At 36.3% G+C, this 25,529-nt stretch overlaps 2 protein-coding genes across 10 annotated transcripts in view; one reads left to right on the top strand and one right to left on the bottom strand.

Moving 5' to 3' along the window:
* Window positions 1–87: 87 nt before the first annotated feature.
* Window positions 88–21,603, top strand: LOC106173114 (uncharacterized). Of its 5 annotated transcripts, XM_087000701.1 has the most exons (15): window positions 89–579; window positions 727–1,028; window positions 1,284–1,379; window positions 1,913–2,109; window positions 2,565–2,652; window positions 2,868–3,066; window positions 3,673–3,816; window positions 4,112–4,288; window positions 12,590–15,575; window positions 17,999–18,143; window positions 18,708–18,747; window positions 19,283–19,356; window positions 19,614–19,673; window positions 19,921–19,982; window positions 20,257–21,603. In XM_087000701.1, exons 1-9 carry the CDS (start codon window positions 184–186, stop codon window positions 12,932–12,934), a joined length of 1,944 nt encoding a protein of 647 aa, XP_086856827.1. In that variant the 5' UTR covers window positions 89–183; the 3' UTR covers window positions 12,935–15,575; window positions 17,999–18,143; window positions 18,708–18,747; window positions 19,283–19,356; window positions 19,614–19,673; window positions 19,921–19,982; window positions 20,257–21,603. The 5 variants fall into 5 exon arrangements, with proteins under 5 accessions (XP_086856828.1, XP_086856827.1, XP_013409573.1 ...); XM_013554119.2 differs by lacking the exon at window positions 17,999–18,143; XM_087000700.1 differs by having other exon boundaries at window positions 12,590–18,143.
* LOC106159880 (zinc finger-containing ubiquitin peptidase 1) overlaps window positions 20,769–25,529 on the bottom strand; it is an 18,602-nt gene continuing 13,841 nt past the window's right edge. For all 5 annotated transcript variants that reach the window (XM_087000697.1, XM_013536341.2, XM_013536332.2 and 2 more), the window contains exon 8: window positions 20,769–22,124. In XM_087000697.1, the coding sequence (XP_086856823.1) occupies window positions 21,871–22,124 (254 nt within the window). In that variant the 3' untranslated portion in view covers window positions 20,769–21,870. The remainder of the gene's footprint in view (window positions 22,125–25,529) is intronic.

The following is a 25,529-nucleotide window of genomic DNA, read 5'->3' as shown; positions in this document are numbered from 1 at the left end:
CGTTTTTATTAATCTGCTTTGTTAAATTAACTTCGTTTTTGCGCTAAGTGATTCGTTTTGATGGAATGCATTTCGGATAATTTTGGTCACGTGACACCGGCGTGTGTAAAGACGGCCATATTGTTTTAGGAAAAGTGCGTGGCGAGGAACGTAGTGCAGACTTGTTCTCAAATAAATATAGCAATGTCTGCAACTAAGGCGACAGGAAAAAGTCCTGCACCAACCAGAAGTGAGAAGACACCAGACAAGAAGGCACAAACGACTCCAAATTCAAATAGGTCGGGGGGAGCGGGAGATCAGAGAGGCAGAGAGCACCGAAATCAGAACAATAGACGAGACTCGGACAGATTTGGAAACCGACATGACAAAAGAGACAGCAGAGATAGAGAAGGAAGTCAAAATAAAGATGGTTCATCCCAGCCAGCAGAAAAGAAGTTGTTTACTGGAAGATGTCGGCTCTTTGTTGGAAATCTCCCCAATGATATTGAAGAGTCAGATTTCAAGAAATTGTTTGAACCGTACGGCCAGAGCTCCGAAGTTTTTCTCAATAAGCAGAAGGGTTTTGGCTTTATAAGATTGGTGAGTTAATGATGTTTTTAAAGTGTAGGATAATGGTGGCCTAAGAATTCATATTAATCTACCCCTTATTTGTGTACTTGTCGGTAAAATTCCAATATTTAACCGAATGTGTTGCTGAGTTTAATTGGTATAATTTTGTTGTTTTAGGACACCAGACCAAATGCAGAAGCTGCAAAGAGTGCCCTAGATGGAACCCTGCGTAAGGGGCGCATGCTCAGGGTGCGTTTTGCCACACATGGTGCAGCATTGAGGGTGAAACACCTCCCAGCCCACGCGTCCAATGAGCTCCTGGAACAAGCTTTCTCTGTCTTTGGGTCAGTAGAGCGTGCTGTGGTGATTGTTGATGATCGAGGCCGTGCCACTGGGGAGGGGATTGTGGAATTTGCTAGAAAACCAGGAGCACAGACTGCACTAAACAGGATCAATGATGGAGTCTTTCTCCTGGCCAAGTAAGTCCATCTCATCTCTGGCTGAAGCCATTAAATTTGAACTGGTAATTAAAAATAGCTTATGTAGCATGGGGAGTGTGTCTGCGACTGAGTTGAAAAGTTTGTTTTTTGTTTTAGGTTTTTGATGTTACATTCTGTTATTTGGATTATGTGAGGGAAGTGAAGAAAATACCAAATCTTTTATGTTGTCTTAGAATTTCTTTTAAATAATGTTTTGAAAAATGGATTGATAAATATTCACAATATCACTTTCAGATCTCCTCGCCCCATCATTGTTGAACTGTTAGAGCAGCATGATGAAGACGATGGAATGCCTGAGAGATATGTACAGAAAAATGCCATCTATCAAAAGTAAGTTAATCTTTCCTGTACCTTCCATTTGTTACATGTGTACATTAACCAAAGTTTTATTGATATTTTTACAGACATGCTGAAACTGTCGGTCCGATCGGTCATGACCGGGAAAATTTGCCTGGACTGGTAGAAAATTGGACTTGGTCGGTCCACAGGACTGACAAGAGTTTTAAGAATTTACAGTCATCATTTGACATACTTCACTACTAAAATTATATAAAACACAAAGCGTTTTTTTTCCCCTTCCATTTCAAATCTACCACATTCACAAACAAAGTACTGGTAGTATCTGTCTCAAACGAGTAGGGTGATTTTCGGTCCGACAAAAATCCATTCGGTCTGGCAAATTTTTCATTACTGCTGGTCCAAATGTCCGGCCATTCTGAAAAGTTTTCAGCATGTCTGTTTTTACATTAAAGATTGACAAAAAAAAAAAAAAAAGTGGTTTAAAGCTAAATAATTAGAGCATTATTATAATTTTAAAAGATGATAAATGAGTAGTTTGCAATTTTTTTTCTTGTTTTCTCTAGGGAAAGGGAGGTTGAACCAAGGTTTGCACAGCCAGGCTCCTTTGAGTTCGAGTTTGGTCAGCGCTGGAAACAACTGTATGAGATGGAGAAGCAGCAGAAGGAACAGCTGAAGAAGCAGCTAGAAGATCTGTGGGAGAAACTAGACATGGAGATGGACAATGCTATGCATGAGCAGGAGGCTCTGATGCTCAGACAAGGTGGGGAGAACTCTTCATGAATGATAATAATGACTATATATATATTTAGTTTAAGTCCATTAAAACTTGTACCGAAGAGTTTACAATAAATAGACCTTTGTTATCTGTGTGAGAATATGCTTTTGCCTTTGATGGTTTGTCAGGATTAAAGGTGCCCAGAGTTAACTTTTCTTGTAAAAAAATCATATTTAACAATTTGTTTAGGGTAAACACTTTAACTCTGATCAACTTCCCTTTCATCTTCCTCTCTCAACACTGGTTGTAACTCTGGGAAAATTATAAGTATACTTATATGTTTGAAAAACTCACCATCAAATATTGATTATATACATATAATCCATACTTGATGGTGAGTTTTCCAAATTCTGTAAATAGATGATTAATAATATATATTTGTTAGTATTCTTATTATAGTGTTGCTTGTTTACTTTATGGTCGCATGTCTTTTTTGCCAGATTTGATGCGTAGACAAGAAGAGCTAAGGCGCCTGGAGGAGATGAGGGCGCAGGAACAGGAACGCAGAATGCAGCAGTTGGAAATGAGGTAAATACACGTCATTGGGATGATGGGAATGTTAACTGTATTTGAACTGGGAGTGTATCTGGTACTGGTAGAAATGAGGTAAATACACATGTCATTGGGATGATGGGAATGTCAACTGTATTGGAATTGTGAGTGTGTCCGGTACTGTAAGGAAATTGTAGTTGTTTATTTGGTTTGTTTTCTAAAAGGTGTGACTTCTTTTCATTCAACTCTAGGCGCCAGAACGAGTTCAGAAATGAGAGAAATGATTTCTTCAACAATGAGGGTGGCTTCAGGAACCAGGGCAACATGCAGCAGTTTGGCAACAGGCGTCCTGATGATGAAAGGATGAGGCAAGAAGAACAGAGAAGACGCGAGGAAATGATGATGAGACAACAGCAAGAGGAAATCATGAGACGCAGACAGCTTGAGCAGGTGATATTTTAAGCCAACAGTTTAAACAGCTTGCATGTTTGCTGTAAAATGGTTTTTGTGCATTGCAGATCTTCAAAGGTTACAGTATAATTTGGAAAGTTTTATTTTCATAAAAATTAGATTATAAATTATCCTTCTGTTTCTGTGACCAGTGCTATTCAGATATGAGCGCAGCCAGAGGTTAACAGCCATTGTGTGTGTCAGCTTTCATTTTCAAATGTCCATGCATGCAGCTTGTGCTGTCTGAACTGCTGCTGCATTTGATAAAAATTTCTACACCAATCCCAACCATGTCTCTTGTCTTTCCACAGTACCACTAAGTTCAGATAACTTATGTCTGTGGTTAGTGAGATTAGCTTGAATTTGTCCCAGAAGTTCAAGTGTCTGCTAGGTGTGTGTATGCAGGTTTGAAAATGAAGAAGCTGGCCTTGGAGCTGTATTTTGTAAGAGACTGAAAACTGTGTTCTCTCCTGTGTTCAGCTCACTAGATAAATGAACTGTGTTTTGTAAGAGACTGAAAACTGTGTTCTCTCCTGTGTGCAGCTCACTAGATAAATGAACTGTGTTTTGTAAGAGACTGAAAACTGTGTTCTCTCCTGTGTTCAGCAAGAGAGTGCTATGCGGGAGATGCAGGGTGGTGGCAGCGGTGGGGGTGGTGGACCAGGTGGACCCCGGGGTAATGCACCTCCCATGCAGCCACCCCCAGCCCCGCCAGCTGGACTGGGACTAGAGAGACAACAGAGATCTCAGGTACTGCCTACACCGTCTCTAGGAGTAAAGAACTTACTGTGAATGACAAGTTAACTGAATGAATGACAAGATAACTGAAGTATTTTATGACCAAGTGCTTTGGATATTAGGATAAGAATACATACTTTCTGTAATGAGTTTTCATTAGGTAGACAAATTGATGCTGGCTTGATCTATTTAGAAATATGACATGTGGTAACACATGCCAAAGTGAGTGTGTGGAGTGTGTGTTTCTGGTACTCGGTGTGTTCACCAGGTGGCAGCATTGTACAGTGAAAAATTTTTGTTCTTCCAGATGGGTAACCAAGGCAACATGGAGAGGAGTGGAGGTGCTGGCAATGCTAACGGCCAGGGTGGTGGCCCTGGGGGCCCCGGGGGTCCCGGAGGCTTTGGAAACCAAGGAGGCATGGGGGGCCAGGGGGGTAACCTGAACAGCCAGGCCCAGGCTCTGATGGGACAGATAGCACAAATGGTAATGTATTCACTGTGTTCTGCTGGGTGATCTGATGGCTGAGGAGATGTTCTGTAGGGACAGTCTATGGTGGGGGCTTGGTAGCCATAGCTACAGCTCTTCTCTAGGGAGTGTGATATTTTACTAGTCCTGGATGTGATAAAGAAACTGAATGTAGGAGTCTTCACGTAGTCAGTGTTGAATGTCTTAATATTCAAACAAGTCAATGAAGTACATACCAATAGGCTCTGGCAGTGACTACTCTACTTTATAGCTCTATACTCATGTGGGCCCTAACAACTAGTTTGTACTGTAGAGAAATGTGTTGATAAAGGGTAAACTACTATTGTCCATTGGATACAGTGTGCTTAGGTTATGCATCAACAAAAATAGGTATAATACCATGAAGTGTTGTCTTTATACTGAGGTGAAGTACTGTGTCCAGTCATTGACTGTGTTGCCGTAATGGCCAGCAAATTGACAACTGTTACTGACATCTAATGCATATGGAGTATGTTTTGACCACTGTAAAGTGCCATATCAAATATTGTTTGCTGTAAACCAGAGGTGTTTGTGTTTTGTTATTATTATTGATAACCAGGAAGAATATCAACTATAACTGGATTAAAACCTTAATTGTTTTTATGAAAATTGATTGAACATGACCTTGCATACATTTTGAAGTGATGATTATTGTACCACCAGCGTTAGCGCTGGCGGTACACATGGTTTCGGTCTCGTCCGGATCGTTCCGCCGGCTCCGCCGGCTCCGCCGGACGGCTACCGTTACCGCTTCTCCTCCTAGACGGTAAGGCCCCCCATACCCATCTCATGGATTTAGGTCACCTATAATCTCAACTCGTTCCACGTAAAATTTGGGCTTTGTCGGTATTGGGGTCTGGGTGTGGCACTCATTGCAATGCACCCTTGTCCAAAAATGGCAAAATTAAATGCTAATTATCTACCCTACGGAAGGAGTTACGGGAAAATTTTCTACAGACGGCTTTCCAAAAGTCATATGTGTAGATTTCAAATATACCCTCGGATTTGACCTTTGACCTTTACTTCAAGGTCAAATGGGCCAAAATTTTCAAAAAAATGAAATTTTTTACGAAAAAAAAATTTTTTGCCCTTTTATTCAGACACCACACAGACTTAACCAATAATATTATTGGAAAGTGTTACCCTTCAGGTCATCTTTCATCTCCGTGAATTTGGGGTCAATCGGTGCATTTTCACAGGAGTAGCGGCCATAAGATACCGAAACTGAAAACTGTCTCTAATTCGGGAACCGTTAATGCTAGAGACCCATTCTTTTTTGCATTTTGTAGAGCATGTAAAGCCCAACACTGATGGTGGTCTCGGTTTTTTTGTATTCCATACGGTTTTCGAGTTACGCTGTATCAAAAAGTACATATTGGTGGTGAAAGGAAAATGTACGGAAGCCCACTGGTGCCATATGTAGAAAAAAAAATTATCTTGAAATTTCGAGATACTATTTTGAAATTTGAACAAAAAAATTTACCACCAGCGTTAGCGCTGGCGGTACACATGGTTTCGGTCCCGTCCGGTCCGTTCCGCCGGCTCCGCCGCCATGTTACCGTTACCGCTTCTCCTCCTAGACGGTAAGGGCCCCCGTACCCATCTCATGGATTTAGGTCACCTATAATCTCAACTCGTTCCACGTAAAATTTGGGCTTTGTCGGTATTGGGGTCTGGGTGTGGCACTCATTGCAATGCACCCTTGTCTAAAAATGGCAAAATTAAATGCTAATTATCTACCCTACAGAAGGAGTTACGGGAAAAATTTCTATAGACGGCTTTCCAAAAGTCATATGTGTAGATTTCAAATATACCCTCGGATTTGACCTTTGACCTTTACTTCAAGGTCAAATGGGTCAAAATTTTCAAAAAAATGAAATTTTTTACGAAAAAAAATTTTTTTGCCCTGTTATTCAGACGCCACACAGACTTAACCAATAATATTATTGGAAAGTGTTACCCTTCAGGTCATCTTTCATCTCCGTGAATTTGGGGTCAATCGGTGCATTTTCACAGGAGTAGCGGCCATAAGATACCGAAACTGAAAACTGTCTCTAATTCGGGAACCGTTAATGCTAGAGACCCATTCTTTTTTGCATTTTGTAGAGCATGTAAAGCCCAACACTGGAGGTGGTCTCGGTTTTTTTGTATTCCATACGGTTTTCGAGTTACGCTGTATCAGAAAGTACATATTGGTGGTGAAAGGAAAATGTACGGAAGCCGACTGGTGCCATATGTAGAAAAAAAAATTATCTCGAAATTTCGAGATACTATTTTGAAATTTGAACAAAAAAAATTTTTATCTCGAAATTTCGAGATAGCATTTTGAAATTTGAACAAAAAAAAAATTATCTCGAAATTTCGAGATAGCATTTTGATATTTGAGCAAAAAAATTTATCTCGAAATTTCGAGATAGTATTTTGAAATTTGAACAAAAAAAATGCTATCTCGAAATTTCGAGATAATTTTTTTTTTCAACATATGGCACCAGTCGGCTTCCGTAAAAATGTGCAGTACGGTAATGGATAATAAATTTTGAACTCCGGAAAAATAAAACATAATGCTTGGCAAAGCAGACAACTTGTGGTCAAAAATGACATTATTTTATCAAATTTAAACTTCTGCAACTTCAGAGAACCTCCCATTTCAAGAACTTTGACCAAAATGACCTTTTCTTTATTTTAATTAATTTTTTCTGTAGGAAATTTATGGCACATTATGGTAACTCCAAAATTATAACATTTAGTCCCTTATATCTCCAAAACTGGCAGAGATAGGTCCATAGTTACTATTGAAGTTGAATAGGAAGTCATATACTGGCAATCTTACTGTGACCTTGACATTGACCTTTGACCTACTTTTCACCATGAACTGAACTTTGCAAATTTTGCTTCCCTTTTATCTCCAAAACTGGCAGAGATAGGTCCATAGTTACTATTGAAGTTGAATAGGAAGTCATATACTGGCAATCTTACTGTGACCTTGAAATTGACCTTTGACCTACTTATCACCATGAACTGAACTTTGCAAATTTTGCTTCCCTTTTATCTCCAAAACTGGCAGAGATAGGTCCATAGTTACTATTGAACTTGAATAGGAAGTCATATACTGGCAATTTTACTGTGACCTTGAAATTGACCTTTGACCTACTTTTCACCTTGAACTGAACTTTGCAAAATTTGCTTCCCTTTTATCTCCAAAACTGGCAGAGATAGGTCCATAGTTACTATTGAACTTGCATAGGAAGTCATATACTGGCAATTTTACTGTGACCTTGAAATTGACCTTTGACCTTCTTTTCACCATGAACTGAACTTTGCAAATTTTGCTTCCCTTTTATCTCCAAAACTGGCAGAGATAGGTCCATAGTTACTATTGAAGTTGAATAGGAAGTCATATACTGGCAATCTAAATGTGACCTTGAAATTGACCTTTGACCTACTTTTCACCATGAACTGAACTTTGCAAATTTTGCTTCCCTTTTATCTCCAAAACTGGCAGAGATAGGTCCATAGTTACTATTGAAGTTGAATAGGAAGTCATATACTGGCAATCTTACTGTGACCTTGAAATTGACCTTTGACCTACTTATCACCATGAACTGAACTTTGCAAATTTTGCTTCCCTTTTATCTCCAAAACTGGCAGAGATAGGTCCATAGTTACTATTGAACTTGAATAGGAAGTCATATACTGGCAATTTTACTGTGACCTTGAAATTGACCTTTGACCTACTTTTCACCTTGAACTGAACTTTGCAAAATTTGCTTCCCTTTTATCTCCAAAACTGGCAGAGATAGGTCCATAGTTACTATTGAACTTGCATAGGAAGTCATATACTGGCAATTTTACTGTGACCTTGAAATTGACCTTTGACCTTCTTTTCACCATGAACTGAACTTTGCAAATTTTGCTTCCCTTTTATCTCCAAAACTGGCAGAGATAGGTCCATAGTTACTATTGAAGTTGAATAGGAAGTCATATACTGGCAATCTAAATGTGACCTTGAAATTGACCTTTGACCTACTTTTCACCATGAACTGAACTTTGCAAATTTTGCTTCCCTTTTATCTCCAAAACTGGCAGAGATAGGTCCATAGTTACTATTGAAGTTGAATAGGAAGTCATATACTGGCAATCTTACTGTGACCTTGAAATTGACCTTTGACCTACTTTTCACCATGAACTGAACTTTGCAAATTTTGCTTCCCTTTTATCTCCAAAACTGGCAGAGATAGGTCCATAGTTACTATTGAAGTTGGATAGGAAGTCATATACTGGCAATTTACTGTGACCTTGAAATTGACCTTTGACCTACCTTACAATGAACTTAACTTTGATTGCACCATTTTTAGTTATATATATTTTTTGCATATTTTGAAAATTCTTGTTGATTGCATTTTTACAGCTTGTCAAGCACAAGACTGGTGGCTGCACCCCTTATTTTGTGTATGTGGGGGTCTATACGAATGCGCTTGCTCCAGCTGGTGGTACAATATTCGGAGGCGGTATCGCCTCTCTGATCCTCTAGTTTTTATTTATTTACTAAAGTTCTAATGATTTTCAGTGTGATAGAAACTTAAAAATGCATTAATAAATTTGACATCGTGAAACACAACTAAACAGAATTCCTTTTAGTAATAAAAGAGGATGAAAGGCTGTATTAGAGGGATAAAGGGGGAAATGAGAGGCAGTGGTGTTTTAAATAACATGTGCTCAAATCTTTAGGTGAATTTATAGTAGAAAGAGTCGGGGAATCTTCCAACGTGCTGTGATCACAAAGAAGGGTGTACACGATTTTCTGACTTAAAACTAGTGTGGAATGCATCCCTCAAGATACGAAGCTTGCTTAAATAATTTCTTTCCTGACATATTTATTCCAGGAATAAAACTCCGCCAACTGGATTATTGGAAAGGTTAGAAACTTAATTAGAAAAGTTGGTTTTCTAGGAGAAGGAATGATAAGTACAAAGCATTGCATGCAATAGTCAACAATTCATTATACTCTTCATGACAGTTTCTGCTGGTAAAATACTCCCATGAGAGCATCAGCTTGTAAAATACTTTGTCTTAGCATACTTTTTTCAGATTTCTTTGTATATCAATTAAAAGAATGAAAATGTTTAGCTTAATCCAGCCCACCCTCTTTGTTGCGTATAAGTGGTGTTTTGTTACTGACATTTCAAGGCAAAGGATGTACTGTGTTTGCAAAAAAATGTTGATAGGATTGACAGGATTTCTCTTATAAAACAAGGACAGCATTATGCAATCCAAGGAAAGTGTTTGTTATATGAAAGCTGATAAATTGTACGGCGATTTAAAAACATTGATTATTGATTGCAGGAAATATGGTCAGCAACGTAAAAACATAAAAATATTTCTGTGAAAAAACTTGATATAGGGGCCTATATATTATAAAACCTGGATAGAAGGTTAAGTGAATTCAGTACATTTTTAAACTGAAATAAACCTGAAACTCTTGGTGGACAGAACCTTTTAAATTGGTAGGTCACTATAACATGAACAGTTTAGTAAGTGTAAATTTAAAATAATTACCAAGAGAAATTTTTAAAGAAGAAAGATGTTATTTGCTGTTTCCTGTAATTTGCATGTTGATATCACTCCCCAGAATTGAGTATGTGGAGTTTTGTGCTTTGTCAGTATAGGAACATAAAAATTTATTTTGAAGTTTTGTCTTCGTGAAAAGAGGGCTTGCATGAGTATATTGCAGAATAATTTGGGCAACTTCAAATTCTCACTATTTCTCAACTTTTCTCCCTCTCTGTCTCTCCTCTTCCGTCCACTTTCATTCATTCTATCATCATTGAAACTAGGTCACTGCCAGGTGCCCCATAGCTCTGTGAGATACTTAGGTAGTTGGATCGTAAGCTGGAGCATATAAAAGTTTTCACTGATTTGTTAACAGTCCATATACATTGTAAATACTGACTTGATAATTGAAGAGGTATGCTTTACTATGTATATATTTTGTAAGAATTATGATGTGATTTATTTCAGGAGGATTGAAATGTCCATTGCTCACCTTAGCTTGTATTTTCAGCTGGCTGCTGTTCATGGCCTTTCTGTCTGAGTCTGGAATATGTCCGTCTTTTTAAAGGGACAATAATTTGTATGATTTACTACTGATGTATCTGTCAGCTAGGAATAGATCACAATTGACTGGCCAATAATGACAGGGAATGTTACATGAAAATAAACATTTAAGTTACATATTAAGCAAGCATGGCTTCCAAGTAACGCACATGAACCTCTCCTAGTTTCTTATACAACTCGTAAAGAGATGACATGCCAAGGAATAAACAAATAAACAATAAAAAAGAACTTTATAACTCCACCTACTTCTTATTTCTGATCCTAAATTGACAGATTTATCTGCTTGGTTATATATAGCACTGAGAGTAAGCAGTAAATATCCTTTCAAATATGATTTTTCAGGTAACGTGAAACGATGCCCTTTGGTATTTCTCTAAGTTGTACTGTTTGAAACAATAAGGTGGCATTTGGCCAGCTCTCGTGGCAAAAATGTATCTTGAATGCTAAACTAAATACCTTTCTTCTTGAGTTGAAAATACTGATAGAAAATTAATCTAATAAATAAAAAATATTGAACAAACATGATAGTCTAAGATCCCAAATGCCATGAATATTTAGGTTTTTATTTTTATTTTTTTTATTTTTTTGGGGGGTGGGGGGGTGTCAACTTGATCTTTGCCACTTTGAAAATAAGCTACCCCTTAAGTTACCTCTGTCAGTTGGCCTGACCTAACAGTGGTCATCACAAGAGTTGTTGTATCTTTACATACCTGTTTTGGCTCCTAAAATTGAAAACAATTGGTTGTACTGTATGTTTCCTAGGAAAGCTTTTTCCATTTAGATTAACTTTGGTAAACTAATATTTAGAAAAAAAGGCGTCTTAAAGGGTATATATTATCATTGTTTTATTTTATTATTTTTATTTATTTATTTATTTTTTTTTTTTTGGAGGGTGGGGGTGAGGGGGGTTTAAAATTATAGTGATATAGCTTTTAGACCCAAAATATGAACATTTTTGTGGGTGTTTATCTGGAGCAAAGTTGTTCCCATAGAGAGGATGGTGAGAGGTTTGATGTACACCACTCTTGTTCATATTAATATTGACACTTTGGATACTCCAAATATTAGATATTCAGAACTGAACATGTTATTACATATTAACTACAGATTAACTTTGATTTCTTTCTTGGCTGGGTGATATTTACCAAGTGAAGTTGACAGGATGGTTTGAATGAAAAGTTTGTAGACATGTTTTTGTGGCATATTTTACCAGTTGAAGTTCTCAGATTTGACTCATTTACTGTATACTTGTGACAGAGGTGTGTGTGTTGTATTATCACAGTTAGCTGTAATGGTTTACTGTCTGGACTATATGAAACCACAATGCTGGTATAACCAGTGAGGCATCATGGCATTGAATTTAAGCCCGAGTGTTGTCTAGTTGATTTATTTTCAAGAATATTTTTCAAAGTTTTCTGTACTTGAAGAGATTTTTGTAATGGGCTGATTCAGAGGGTTATTAATGGGTTAGGGTGGGGGTATTCAAAAAGTAAACTTTATTGGAAAGCATATATTTGTATGAGTCATTAAGTGTTTCAAAATGTTTTTTAGCTGCAAATGTAATTTGCTGAAATTTGGGAAATGACATATCTCTGCTACGATTTGTTGAATTATGAAGATTTAGCAGTAATCATTTCTAATTATATCTGCTTTTACCCCTGGGAACTGATGACCTTTTTTGCATAATAATAAGTAAAAACCTTGGCTGTCTTTATCAGCAATGGTGATAACAAATATTTGTTGATGTGGTAGATTCTTTTGTTGACTATGAACAAGTTTGGTAAGGCCATGAACAGGTCTGGTAATGAACAGGTTTGATAAGGCCATGAACAGGACTGGTAAGACCATGAACAGGTCTGGTAAGGCCATGAACAAGTCTGGTAAGGCCATGAACAGCAGCTAGCAAGGAGAACAGTGGACATGACGTGTGTATGAAGGCACATGTAGTCTGACTTGGGTGATACTAATGCAGTACTTTTTCTTTTTCTTCCCATGTGATGCTTCTTCCCTTGGCGCACTGATGATTTGACAACCTCAACTATGTCATGCTTATCATCTAAAATGAACTGGATCGCAATAACACACATGAACTAAACATAATGAAAAATGTCTGGTATGACAATGGATGGCTATGAACTGAACTGAACGTTGTTGTTACTCCTCTAGTCACGCCAGTCGCGCTTTGATCAGCCTCCATCTGGGGGCCCCAATTTCGGTGGGATGGGCAATCAGGGCAACATGGGTGGCCCTGGGGGGATGGGTGGCCCCGGGGGGATGGGCAACCTTGGGGGTGCTGGGGGCAACATGGGGAACATGCCTGGTAACATGATGGGGATGGGTAACATGGGCATGGGGGGTAACATGGGGGGTGGCCCTGGAGGGATGGGAGGGGGTGGCGGGATGGGGAACCAAGGGGGGAACATGAGGAATGAGCGTGGTATGATGGAACGTGACAGGAGAGACCGACCAGATGGACCACCCTTTGAAGGCAAGAGAGCACGCCGATTCTAAGTCACTGTGTTGACTGTTAGCACAGACTTTGCAGCTGGATTTCTTATGAGGACAAAGAGATCATGAAACAACCAATGTATGACCTAGAAATATCTTGAAAACTAGATGTCCTATTATCGACATTTCCAGTATGAGGCACTGTTGACAGTTTTATTGATCATGTTTTATTCCAACCTTCAAAGTCAACACGTTTGATGTTTGTCGTAGAATTGTTGAACATTATCAGATCAGCAGGATAGAAATTCTAATGACGTTGAAGTCTAAGAAGCTGAACCATACTGTATATAGATAAACCAAAACTATTTTTATGTGTATAAAGTAGCATAGCTGAGCAGGAAGGAATAGAGAACCTGTATGCAGTTCTGTTGAGTGTTTAGAAAATTTTATGTTTAGATGCTTTGTTTAAAAATGTCCGTTAGCAAAGACAATAAATGTTTTGTATGTAAAACTGCAAAAGAAATCTTCGTTCCAAAGTGAAAGTGGCATATCAAGAGCATAAAATGAATTTGAGAGAGAACCGGACAAAAATGAATGTCTTGTCTAAGTTGGTTTGATTGCAGAGAAATTAAAGCTGTGAAAAGCTGTAATGTTCCATGATTTAACTGTAAACTTCTGAATTAGAGTGGCGAAAAGCTCAGGATTTTTGAACAAATACTAATATAATGGAATGATGATAGAAAACTAATGTGATAACTTAAAGAATTGGGGATAAAAAAACAACGGAGAAGTACCAAAAAAAAATGCTTTTTATGTCCTAGGAGACAAAAAAAATAATAAATAATAATAATCCAAAAAGTTCAAAAAAGCATATTTTAAGGGATAACAACAGTTAGTTTTGGCCTAAAATTAATTTTCTTGGGGTAAGCAACAATTTTTCCAAACTAACCAATGGTAAATGAATCTATTCTGACATTTAAAGTTAGTCCATGGTTTTTATCTAAAAAGTTTGGATTTTTATATAATCTCTTATGAGTTTATTACAGAGGAGAGCCATCTATAAAGATCATGTGGTCAGATGGCAATAACAGATTTCAGGATCATTGTCATAACTGCTGTTTTAGTGGTTTAAGAGAATTTATTATATTTCTATTAGGTGTGTACAAAGCATTTATTGTAAAATATGTATTTCATATGAAGAGTTGCTATCCTTTTAACTACTTGAAAAAAGGAAGAGATGCTGGTTTCAGCTTTATTTTCTCCATTTTTATTTAAACTCCTGCCAATCCATAATGAGAAAATGAGACTGTGCTTTATCTTTGAGAAATCTATTTGCTCTATTCTGTACACAGTATCATGTGGTTGGGACGTCTGTTTAAAACACTTTTGCAAGAAATGCATCATAGTTACAGTCTGTTTTTGTTTTGGGGGCCATTGTGAAGAAAGCATTTAGTTTCAAAAACCCTGGGAAGCTTTTTGATGAATGATTTAAATTTAAAAAGTTTTTGTAATGAAAAAAAAAATTAAATACAAGGTATTTGTATTGGACAGGCACATGTTCGCAGCCATTAAAGATCCTCTTTATTTAAAATTTAAAATGTACTCGTATCAGAGGAAATGAAAAGGTTTTGAGGAGTGTGAGAAATTTTAATAGATTTCATTTTTTTAAAAAAATTTATTCTAAACAAATTTATTCTAAATTGAAACATGATTTCAACAATAGAGGGCTTGATGAATATTGATGTCATAGAGAAGAAACAACCTGCAGAGTAGAAGTTAAGTCCCATTGGCTTTTTGTTCCAACTTGTACAATAGTACTAGTAAGCAATTCTAAGTGATCAACGTGTGCTGGCACGATACAGCCAGTATGATATTAAAAGAATTGATGTAAAATAAAAGGAGACATTATATGCACAGATTACTTTTCTTAAAAACCTGAAATGTATCAAAAAGCTGTGTGAAGTTTATAGCTTCAGGAAATGCTGGTGATGTTCTCCAGTAGACTGCAGTGGACAGTGTTGTAAGTATGGACGTTTTAACGTTGACAATGAGTATGGCATTGGTTCAGTGGTATTAATATGGTCGGTGGAAGAGAAGAAAGCAGATCTACTACCTGTGATGTATGAGTGGCTTATGTTTCACCAAGTATATAAAATGTTCTTTAAGTAGTTCTGAGGAGATTGCTTTTAGGACTACTGCTTTTTAGGGGCTATCCAATATAGAAGAAAGAGAATTGAGAATGAGTGTTTAAAGAGTACATCCATTTTTTTGCTGCTTTATAATGTGAGAAGTTGCCACAGTTTTCCGTATATGCAGCGTAGTACACAATGACAGGACTGAGGATTATGTTTGAACATTTTTGCCAATTTGTGGTCCTAAAACTTGTTTAAATCTCAACAAAGAAAAAAAATTTTCATTGTCTTTGAAAATGAATAAGTTATTATTTTTCAGGACAGTTTTGTGTGAAAATACTACCAACAGCAGAAGGATGTTGATACAACTTTTCATGTTTTATGTTGCATTGACAATGTCTGGATGTGTATATTTTTCTCAGAGCTTTACAGAAGAGTTGGTCTAAGCAAGGCCATTTTCAGGACAGGTTTCCTTGGTCTGGCTTGTTCTCAGTGCTAGGGAACAGATGAAGAAAGTGAACATGGATAGGAGTGCCTGGGCACCCTGGGTGTACAGCAATCAAGAAGGAAAGGTATTCATATTGATAGGCTTTACATTGATAACATAATATATCTGTAGAATTCAATATTTGAAACTTAATGCATGCCATTCTGACACAGTGTCATGTAGGAGTTGTCCTAGTTGATGTTGTTGCCCCTATTTATACACCTCTGAAATATGAATGATACCTGTTTGAAATGATGGGAATTTTGTGACAAAAATGGACAAGTTGTAGTTGTGAATTCTAGTTGACTAAAATACATATAAAAAATAATTTAAAAAAGTGTTGGTAATATATAGACTAATGAGTTTTAAAATAAAAGAATGTTTTAAGTAAATGAATAATGTATTTACTGTTCAAACATGAGACAGTTGAAAGTGGTGGTGTGGGGAGGGTGAGACTGGATTCTGTCCTTGTATGGTGTATTTTATAGTTCTTACTGTTTCTAGAGGTGGATGAGTGACAAATGGAACCATGAAGTCTTCATATATCATAGTGATGAGGACTTTTTGTACCAAGAATCAGGCATGAACTTCTTAATTGACACTTGTACAGCTGCTTCTTCTGAAAGCGCTTGAAATATATTCTAGACTGTCAAAGTAATTAGAATTCTACACCAGATGTCAGCACATCACAATACAAGACTAAATGAAATGTATCTTATTATAACTGTTGGATATTTCTTTTTTCAAATTCAACAATTCTACCATGAGCTTTATCTTTGGGAGTACAGGCAAATGATACTCCATTGTAAGACTGTCTTTCATACAATTTTTTTTTTCAGGAAGGTATCTCAATAATGACTAAAATTGGCGCTTGTACCATGCCCATGAAAAGTAATTTCCTTCACGTGGCATGCTATTCCTTTTGATCTCAACAACTTTTATGGATTGGGGAGCAAATTACTAAGAAGTTAGCAAAGATGACGGGCTTTAGGAAAGTCTTCCTGAGGTTCGATGACAGCTGTCAGTTTCAACTTATTGCTCGTAGTTTGGCTGTTTCCCATAAAACCATTTGTAATCAGTAAATATTGTATGCAAGTTTTACAAATGTCAGTATAGAGCCTGCACTGTCACCTTTATTTAAAAAAAAAAAAGAGAGAGAGAGAAAAGGAAATGTGTTGTATCATTTTTACAGTGAACATACTAAGTATACCAGAAACTTGATAATCAAAAGACTAGAATAAAATGAGGGTTGGACATAACATGTTCATGGTGCTGTTAGCAAGGAGAGGGTGCTGTCTTACCTGGCATGGTTCTCCTCCACTCTCTACCAGGTACGTCACCAGGTAACTGTACAGCCCATACAGGTAGGTAGACCAGAGAAACCGTGACATTTTTGATTGGTCCAAACAGCTGGAGTCCAGCATGGCAAGAGTAACATGATAACTTGTTAGGACTAGCGTGTATGTTTCATAACCAATATGTTTAATGTACTTTTAAGAAAGGGCTGAATCATGACTTGCACAAAAAGTAAATTCAATAAATCTATCTGCTCTGCTTTACCAAAAACAAAACAAAACAAAAAAATAAATAAATAAATCAAGCAATCAATAAATCGATCAATAAATAAATAAATAAAATAAAATAAAATAAAATAAATGGATAAATGAATTACTAATAATGATTACGGTGATGAATTAGAAATTAAGAAATTATGTACTTATTGTTTTCGTATTTGATTTTAAAAATGCTTTTTGACAACTGACTTTATGATGTAGTTCAGTTGCATATAAGTTCTTTTAAAGAGGAATTTTAGAATGAATAGACGAATTTCTTTTTAAATTGACAGTTTCCAATTTTTTTTCGTTTGGAAGATTAGTGACACGAGTTATAATATATAATAACTTTGAAATTGGTGTGCAGTTAAAGTAAGAAATATTTGCATGTACAAAACCATTAATATTTCAGCTTTTTAAAAACATGATGCACGAGTTTTTATTATAGTTGTACATTACTTCATAAGCGCCATACATATTTTTAGAATTAAAATGCATATTTGTATGAGATGCTGGCGTTGAACATTTGAAAAAAGAAAATCTGTGATATATAGGTCAGAATGACAAGAAAATGTATAATATAAAAGCCACAGCTTGTTTTCATCTGTCAAATTGAAGAGTGACTTGATGGGGGCTGTCCGTCTCAAGTGGAGGCTGGCATAGTTTGATTCTTGTGCAATAAATCTTTCTTAATGGAAGGTATTGCTATGTGTTTTCAAGCAAAGAATAACTAAAGTGGTTGTTATGAAACCTAAAAATAAATAAATTCTTGAACCTCCTGGAGTCTGTTTGGAGCATATTTGAAAATGATTGTGAAAAGAAAATGGGTGGATTGGTAAAGGCCCTTAGCAACATAGGGTTCTTTATCTCCTGATTTTGAGCCTAAAAAAGTATCTTGTGAAAGAAATTTAGAAGCTAATTTGTGTTTTTATTGTAGCTCGATAATTTATTGCAGCTCGGTAACTTCAACCAAATATTCAGATGAAGTCCATACTGGAAGAACTATGGCAAGTTGATAGGGGGCGCTGTTGACTTCTCTACCAAGAGGACAAACGACCTTTGCTATCCGTAGTCTCAAAAGAAAATAAAAAAATAATATGGTATTCTTCTGTATACATATATCATGGTTTTATGTGTTAAGTAACATGCATGTAGTTCAACATGGCAGAGGACCTGATAGTGATGATTTGTACGTATTGACAGCTGTAAGACTATTTACAGTATCTATGATGCAGTATGTTGTTGAACCAAGCTGTCATACTCGTAATTGATATTGGCTGATGTTATTTGTGATGTAAAGTTGCATATGTCAAAGATGTGATATAGAAATAGTGATATGTTCAGCCAAAATCTTAGACCATATTATTCTGCTTCTTTGGACTACAGGTTGTAAGGGATTGATCATGATGGTGATATTAAACATATGGGATCTTTTGAAAGATTCTCATCTGTGTGATTGCACTACTTATTGTGTTTTTTGCAGAGTTGATGATGATAAATGTTAAGTTTAAGTAAAATCTTGTGATAAACACTAATATTATTGAGCAGCTAATGTGTAACATTAGAACTCTGACATGTTTGAAAAAAAAAATCACTATGATAAGGTTAGCAGATGCAGATTTCATGTTGATATTTATGTTAATTGATAATCTCTGTGTTTCCAGTTGCTATGCACAACTAGTGGGCTATACAAGTAACTGTAAGGTAAGTGCTGGTCTTCCAGGATTACCAATGTATGGATTGATTCCAAGAATCAAGAGTACCAGTATTTGTATGTCAATCATGTCTGAGTAATTTAAGATTGTGAAGTGTATGTTGCACGCAATGTTCTAATTATTAAAATGCTGTGAATTGTCCTTTTGGGAATTCCAGTTATTAAGAATTTGTAGGTTACTACCATGGTTCGTGTGGTTTACGTTTACCTTCTGGTGTCATGGGGATACTTCATTTTGGAAAAGTGGAAAGTAACCTTTAAAGAGAAACGGGGAGGGGGGGGGGGACTTTTTAAAAGAAATTTTTTAAATACAGGCCCCAAAGGGATAATTAACTGCAATGCCCAGGAGAACAGAAAAAAGAAAAATTTGTTGGTCAGAAAAGCCGGATTTGGTGATGAGGAGAATTACCGTTTGATTGCAATGAAATTATTGTGGCACTTACTGAGAATCCTGCTATTTATCCTTCACGTATTTATTACTTGAATAAAAGTTAAATTGCTTCACTTGAATTATCTTTCTTTTAGTTTTAATTCTACGTGGTGGGACCCCAAGTCACCCAAGAGGTGGAAACCCCAGTGAAAGGGAACAAGAGACTTTGGTAAGGGCTTTAATTTTTCAAATAAAATTTATTTGTGGAAATATTTGCATTGACCAAATATAGTCAGGAAATCCCTAATAGGATGAAGTGGTTTGGAGAGTTTGTTTGATTTGTATGAAAATCATGCCTGCTTGCTCACACTCCCATTCTCACCAAGAATCAAGAATATTCTCTAATTGTGATTGATCTCAGAATGTTCAAATTATATTTCATTTAGATTTTAACTTCATATGTTAATTTCTTTTAATCATCAACAGGCTAGTTCTGAGGTATACAACAGACTTCAGAGAGAAGACCTAGATTAACGTTGTCCCTTGGTAAGTGTCTGTTATAGGTGATTATTTCCAGAAGAAATTGTTTCTATGTAAAAAGTTATCCCAATAAGATTCAGTGATGAGGAGAATTACCGTTTGATAACGATGAAATTATTGCGGCACTCACTGAGAATCTTCTGTTGATTTTGAATTCCTGCCAGACTTATTAAAATTTATATAATTATTTCTGTAACTGTTTCAGCATTTGAAAATGAAAATTTATATAATTATTTCAATAACTGTCTTTCAGCATTAGAAGGAGCAGATGTTTTAGTGTATTGGAAGACTAAGTCATAGATCATTATATTGGAGGTAAAGTGTTTTGAAGTGGTAATAGAAATTCTAATTATATAAAACAAGATTCAGTGATGAGGTGAATTACCGTTTGATTACAATGAAATTATTGCGGCACTCACTGAGAATCATGTTTTGACACTATGCAAATGTAAAAAGAAGATCATTAATGTAAATGAAACCTGAAAATGCTATGTTAATGGTATAAAGTGGTCATTTAAATGTAATAGAACCCTAATCTGACTCCCATTTGTCTGTATCTGGTATTGATTGATTTACTTCTCAACTCCAGGGCTGGGTGCATTGTGACCTGAAGATTACAGGTACATTATATACAGCTCACAGTGCAAACAACGCTAGGACTAGGAGTATGTGACCCCTGGTGTACAATATACAGCTCACAGTTCAAACAACACTAGGGCTAGAAGTACGTGACCACACATGTATGATATACAACAAACAGTCCAAACAACGCTAGGCCTAGAGTTATGTGACCACGGGTGTACAATATACAACAAACAGTCCAAACAACGCTAGCGCTAGAAGTACGTGACCACACATGTACGATATACAGACTGGCCAAATAAGGATGTCACTTGGCTTGAATTATAAGTAATTTTGATGGACATGATCCGAAGTTAGAACAAAACATTGGCATAATATTAAAAACAACCGCCATGTAGATCAAGAACATTGAATTATTTGACCAAGGTATGCAGACCCTCCAAACGGATATCTTTGGGACCACTTTTATGCTGCTATCATGGCATAGAACTGATTATGTAGCACATAAGAAGGACGCAATTTTGTAATTTTCTTAAAAATTGAAAGATTTATTATGTATAAGTTATAACATTAAAAATTACGTGAATCATATTTAAACATGTCTTGTCATGAAGTTTTCATAATGGCTCTCTTTGAAGCAAAAGAAAAATTCTACTGTGTACTTTAACATAAATACATAGTTGTTGATCTAATGGTTACTTACTCAGCTTGGGTTGTTACCATCTCTCCTTTGGGGATACCAAAGCAGTTTTCTCAAAATTTCATGATATAAATTACTTCTAAAGAAGGCTACATTTTCAACATGTTTACTTATTTGTGCTAAAAAGTCTTTAAAAAAGTCAAATATTGTCTACTGTAAGACTTTGATCGTTTTCATCATTGAGGTATTTGTAACTGACAGTGAAGCAATTACACTTATTAAACAAAATTCAGTCAAAGAAATTTGGAAAGCCTATTTGTAATGACCATAGTGACCTATAATTTTTTTATCAAATGTTGTGTTGAGATGACTACAGCTGAACAAACATTTCAACATTAATAACTATAAAAATGACCAGAATCTTAATAATGTTACATGACTGATGGTGATAAAATGAAGACTAACATTTTGTATATAAGCTGTACAATATAAATGGCGCAGCCTCTGGCTTATTTCAGTCTTGTACACTTTCCTGGTGGCCTTGGCAAGCTGCCTGCAGTTTAAATTTAACTATACTCATAAGTAAACACTGGCTTATTGCCAAGATTACATCCCTATGCTACATTAACAAATAAATTTAATATGACTGTATATCTGCCAGCTTTGCTGCCTTGTGCGAAAATGTACATAAATAAATAACAACTTGAAACTCTCCATGAGGTGTTAGGGTGTTTCACTACACTGGTACAGGAAGGAAAGGGACTGAAATTCAGACCCACTGGGTTTAACGTGTCAATCTACTAAATTAGTCAACCGAACTTGGTACAAAGTATATTGCAATACTTGATGCTATAAATTCCCTTACAGACCTTGTGCAAAGAGAGAAAAAAAACAACCATTGAGTTTGCATCAAACCACTGGATTATTCAAACTTAAATCATATTGATGTCAATCATGTCACTGACTGAGGTGTAGCAGGCATCATGGGATCCTCTCAGACTTCATGATTTTGTTTTCCTGATACTCCTTCTCATTTAGTATCCCCACCACCGCGACAATCTGATACTGCTTGGCCTTCATGCTGAGGGGGGTACGACGTAGACTCCTCATCAGATTGGCGTTAATCTCCCCGTGGAACTGGTGCATCTGTTTCTTCGTCAAGCTGGGATCAAACAACAACAGACGTAGGCTGCTGTCCTTCGTCTCTTCCACACCTACGATTGTCCTGCTGTGGCCTGGAGTAGAACAAAAATGCCATTAAAACTGGCAGACAATTTGCCAATTTATTACAATTTCTTAAGCAAAATTCGGCTCGAGTATAATATTGATTTTTCTAAGACCAAAATAATTGTTTTTGTCCTTTCCACCTCCCAGGCTTTTTTGTTGTTAATGTTTACAAGTTTTAAAGATATATTCTACATAGGCATTTGTTAGAAATGGTATAAAAAAAGATACCCTATTATATAGCTAGTACCTGGCTGGGAGATACTACATACTACGGAGTTCTCTATCTAAGAACATGGGCCGAGAATAAGAAAATACTTCATTGCTAAGTGGTTTCTGAGCATTACAAGTTTCTCATTGAACAAAATCAATATTATCACAGCCTACACAGACACTGCCTATCCCTCATAATACATCTATATCTCTGAGGAAGAGCAAGCCACACATTGACTTGGTATACTGTTATTCTTTCCCATTGTGCCAGATGTGGGGTGGACGATCAAAAACAAGTAAATTATAGTATATTAATTATTTTCTACATAGAAGTTTACAGCTACAGATATATTGTTTTTATTTTATTTGATTTGTCTCAAACACGGAACACTTAATGGACACTTTGTTATTTCCTATAATTTAAAATTTTTGTTAATGCTTCTGATGTGACCTTTCATCAAAGTTTAATTTATGGTCACTTACATCGTTTATAAAGAATGACTTAATTTTGGAATCAACAGGGCCTGGAATGTTTACTTTTAGGTTGTAAAAAGTTATTAAAATTAAAATTTTCACTCGTTTTAATCAACCTAATTTTTCAGTGTATATTGCCTTTTTTGCAGTTATTTATCTATACTAAATATAATGAAAAAAAAAAAAAACATCTAAGTAATCTTGAAACAATTAAAACAGAATATGTAAAAAAAACTTGCAAAAGAAAATAAATGAATGAAAATAAATAATGAAAAAAAATACAAAAAATGTATAGTTTCTGTATGCACTGGGACGTGGAAAAAGGCTTCATGATCTAAGTGCCCAGCAGCCATTGTCATTTAGTGATAGAAAACTTTCAGGTAGTTGTATATGATAAACAAGGCATTCATGTACCTCTGACATACGCCAGGAACCACATTAGCCCTGACAAAACTGTTGGCAGGTTTTTAAAATAATCCAAATATACTGTTATCTTTTGAAACATTCCCACATGTGATGATCAAATTGAAACAACTCCATGGTAATGGTCTATTGATTTCAGTCCATTCATATACTGTGTATGTGTTCAGTGAAGCAGGGGGAGGAGGGGGAGGGGGGGGCATCTAGGGAAAGCTACAAAATGGCAGCCAGACAAGAGAGGTGTCTGGGTACCAGCACACTAGACAATTATGGCCCCAGACAATTGATGTTTCCATTCATTGAGCTGTAATATCCTGGAATGTTCTGGAAATCTGTTTGAAGAGTCCTTGTATGGATTTACACTTATGAAGTGAGTGGTTGCAGTTTACTTGTAAATGTCTAAAACTGTCCACACTGGGGTATCATCCAACTAACCTGATGGATTTTGAGACTTTATTGCCTCAACTCAGAAATGGTGAGCCAGAAATTTTTATCTAAAAACAATACACTATCATAAGGACACTATAAACCTCTCCAATTACGATTTCTATATCGCTTACTTGTTTCATGAATACAATTACCATATTTGAGGGAAAAATTCTAAATACCTGCAGACATTAATTTCAAATAGAACATCATCCTGGGATGTCGCACCTATACTAAGAAATTGTAATACAGGTGATGGTACTTTGAACTGTATATAATACCATAACATACACTTCAAACCACATCATCTACACACATCACTAATAACATGGACTGTTGTCTACAATCCAAAAGGCTGACAAAGAAAGGATGCTTCAGGTTTCTTGAAAATATTATTAAGATTTTTTAACCTGAGCAAGGATGTCACTAAATTCTTGCAGGGAATAGGGTGTGGACTGACAATATAACTGCCATAGACCAATCAGCTGGTCCTTTGGTTTGCAGGCTACTCAGATGATATATAAGCCAACCATATGGACCTGCCTGTGTATCACAGTAACTGATGTCCCAGGGGGGGAAAGAGGGCACCATTGCATCAACATCAACTCACAATTTGTCTTAGGCTAGATATGATCTGATGAATGGCAGTTTTAGGGAACAATAAACTCACCAAACTCTGAATATTGGATGTGCTTTGAAATTGCACCATGCCTGCATTCACTGTTGGCAAATCTAGACAGTAAAACAGGCAGATAGACATATCAAACTTTTCAAATAAACATACAAATTTAATAGGTGAATGATTTTTAGGCAAAAATTACAATATTCTTGGAAATTGCTCCAATTTTCACTTTCTGGAAAAAGAAAAAAAGAAACTTGGTAAATTATGTGTAGATTAACCTGCTGGAATGCATTACAACAATTTCTTATGTAGATGTTTGTCCTTGAATAAAAAATGCTACACACTTCACCATATAATTAATAACAGGAAAAACTTTTTTCTTTAAAAACCATCTCATCGAAATCTTTTTGGTATTCAACCTGAATTTCGTCCAATTTGAACATCCAAGTTGAGTTCAACCAAATTCAATTAAATTATAGTTTTGCTATAATGGGACAAAAAACTACAAAATGTCCCATAATATTTCAGAAAATTATCCAATTATACCTTGGATGCTTACAAAATATATTACTCTGAATATGGCATAGGGGAATTTCTCAAGGACTAAAAAAGCAACAGTTGGCAATTTTTCTAAACATCCCTCCGCATTCCCATGAATTGCCACACAACTGCGTTGGACTGATTCACCCATGCCATCAATTAGAAAGTACTTCAAAAAAGAATAGATTACCAGGGCAGGCAGCAGGCAGTGAACTGCAGTATTAGCCGGTTGTTTGGACACCGCATTGATGACTATTTAGAAAGCGTGGCCTTTTCTGTGCCATTGATTTATGCCGAGTTTTGCTAAATGATATGGAATAAAAGGGGCAGCAAAGCAGTTAAAGTGATCTGTAACAATCCATTAATGACAGTAATGTCTGGGTCATAGAATTCCCACCACAGTACATCCCCGTGGCAGGTGTAACTGGCACACCCCTTGGCAGGTGTCCCTGGGGTGAAGGTCCCTGAGGTGCAGGCAGCTACATAATGATATCATTTAGCAAAAACTGATCAAAACATTATATGAACCTTGATAGATAAAAAGATTCAAAAGGCAAATTACAAAGCCACAGAAACCCAAAGAGAAACTTTTATTTATATCTGGACTGTTTTTTTTCCTCAAGTAACATTAAAAAATTTATGTATATTTGTACATTGCCCCTAAAAAAGTAAACCGTGTGGTCAATCTCAATTTAGTGATTTCCACAAGTACATGGAGTCA

The sequence above is a fragment of the Lingula anatina genome, chromosome 1, assembly GCF_051362555.1.
Source record: "Lingula anatina isolate TDL-2025a chromosome 1, LinAna3.0, whole genome shotgun sequence".
NCBI lineage: Eukaryota > Metazoa > Brachiopoda > Lingulata > Lingulida > Lingulidae > Lingula > Lingula anatina.
The sequence above is the reverse complement of the archived record's forward strand: the minus strand, read 5'-3'. Positions and strand labels throughout refer to the sequence as shown.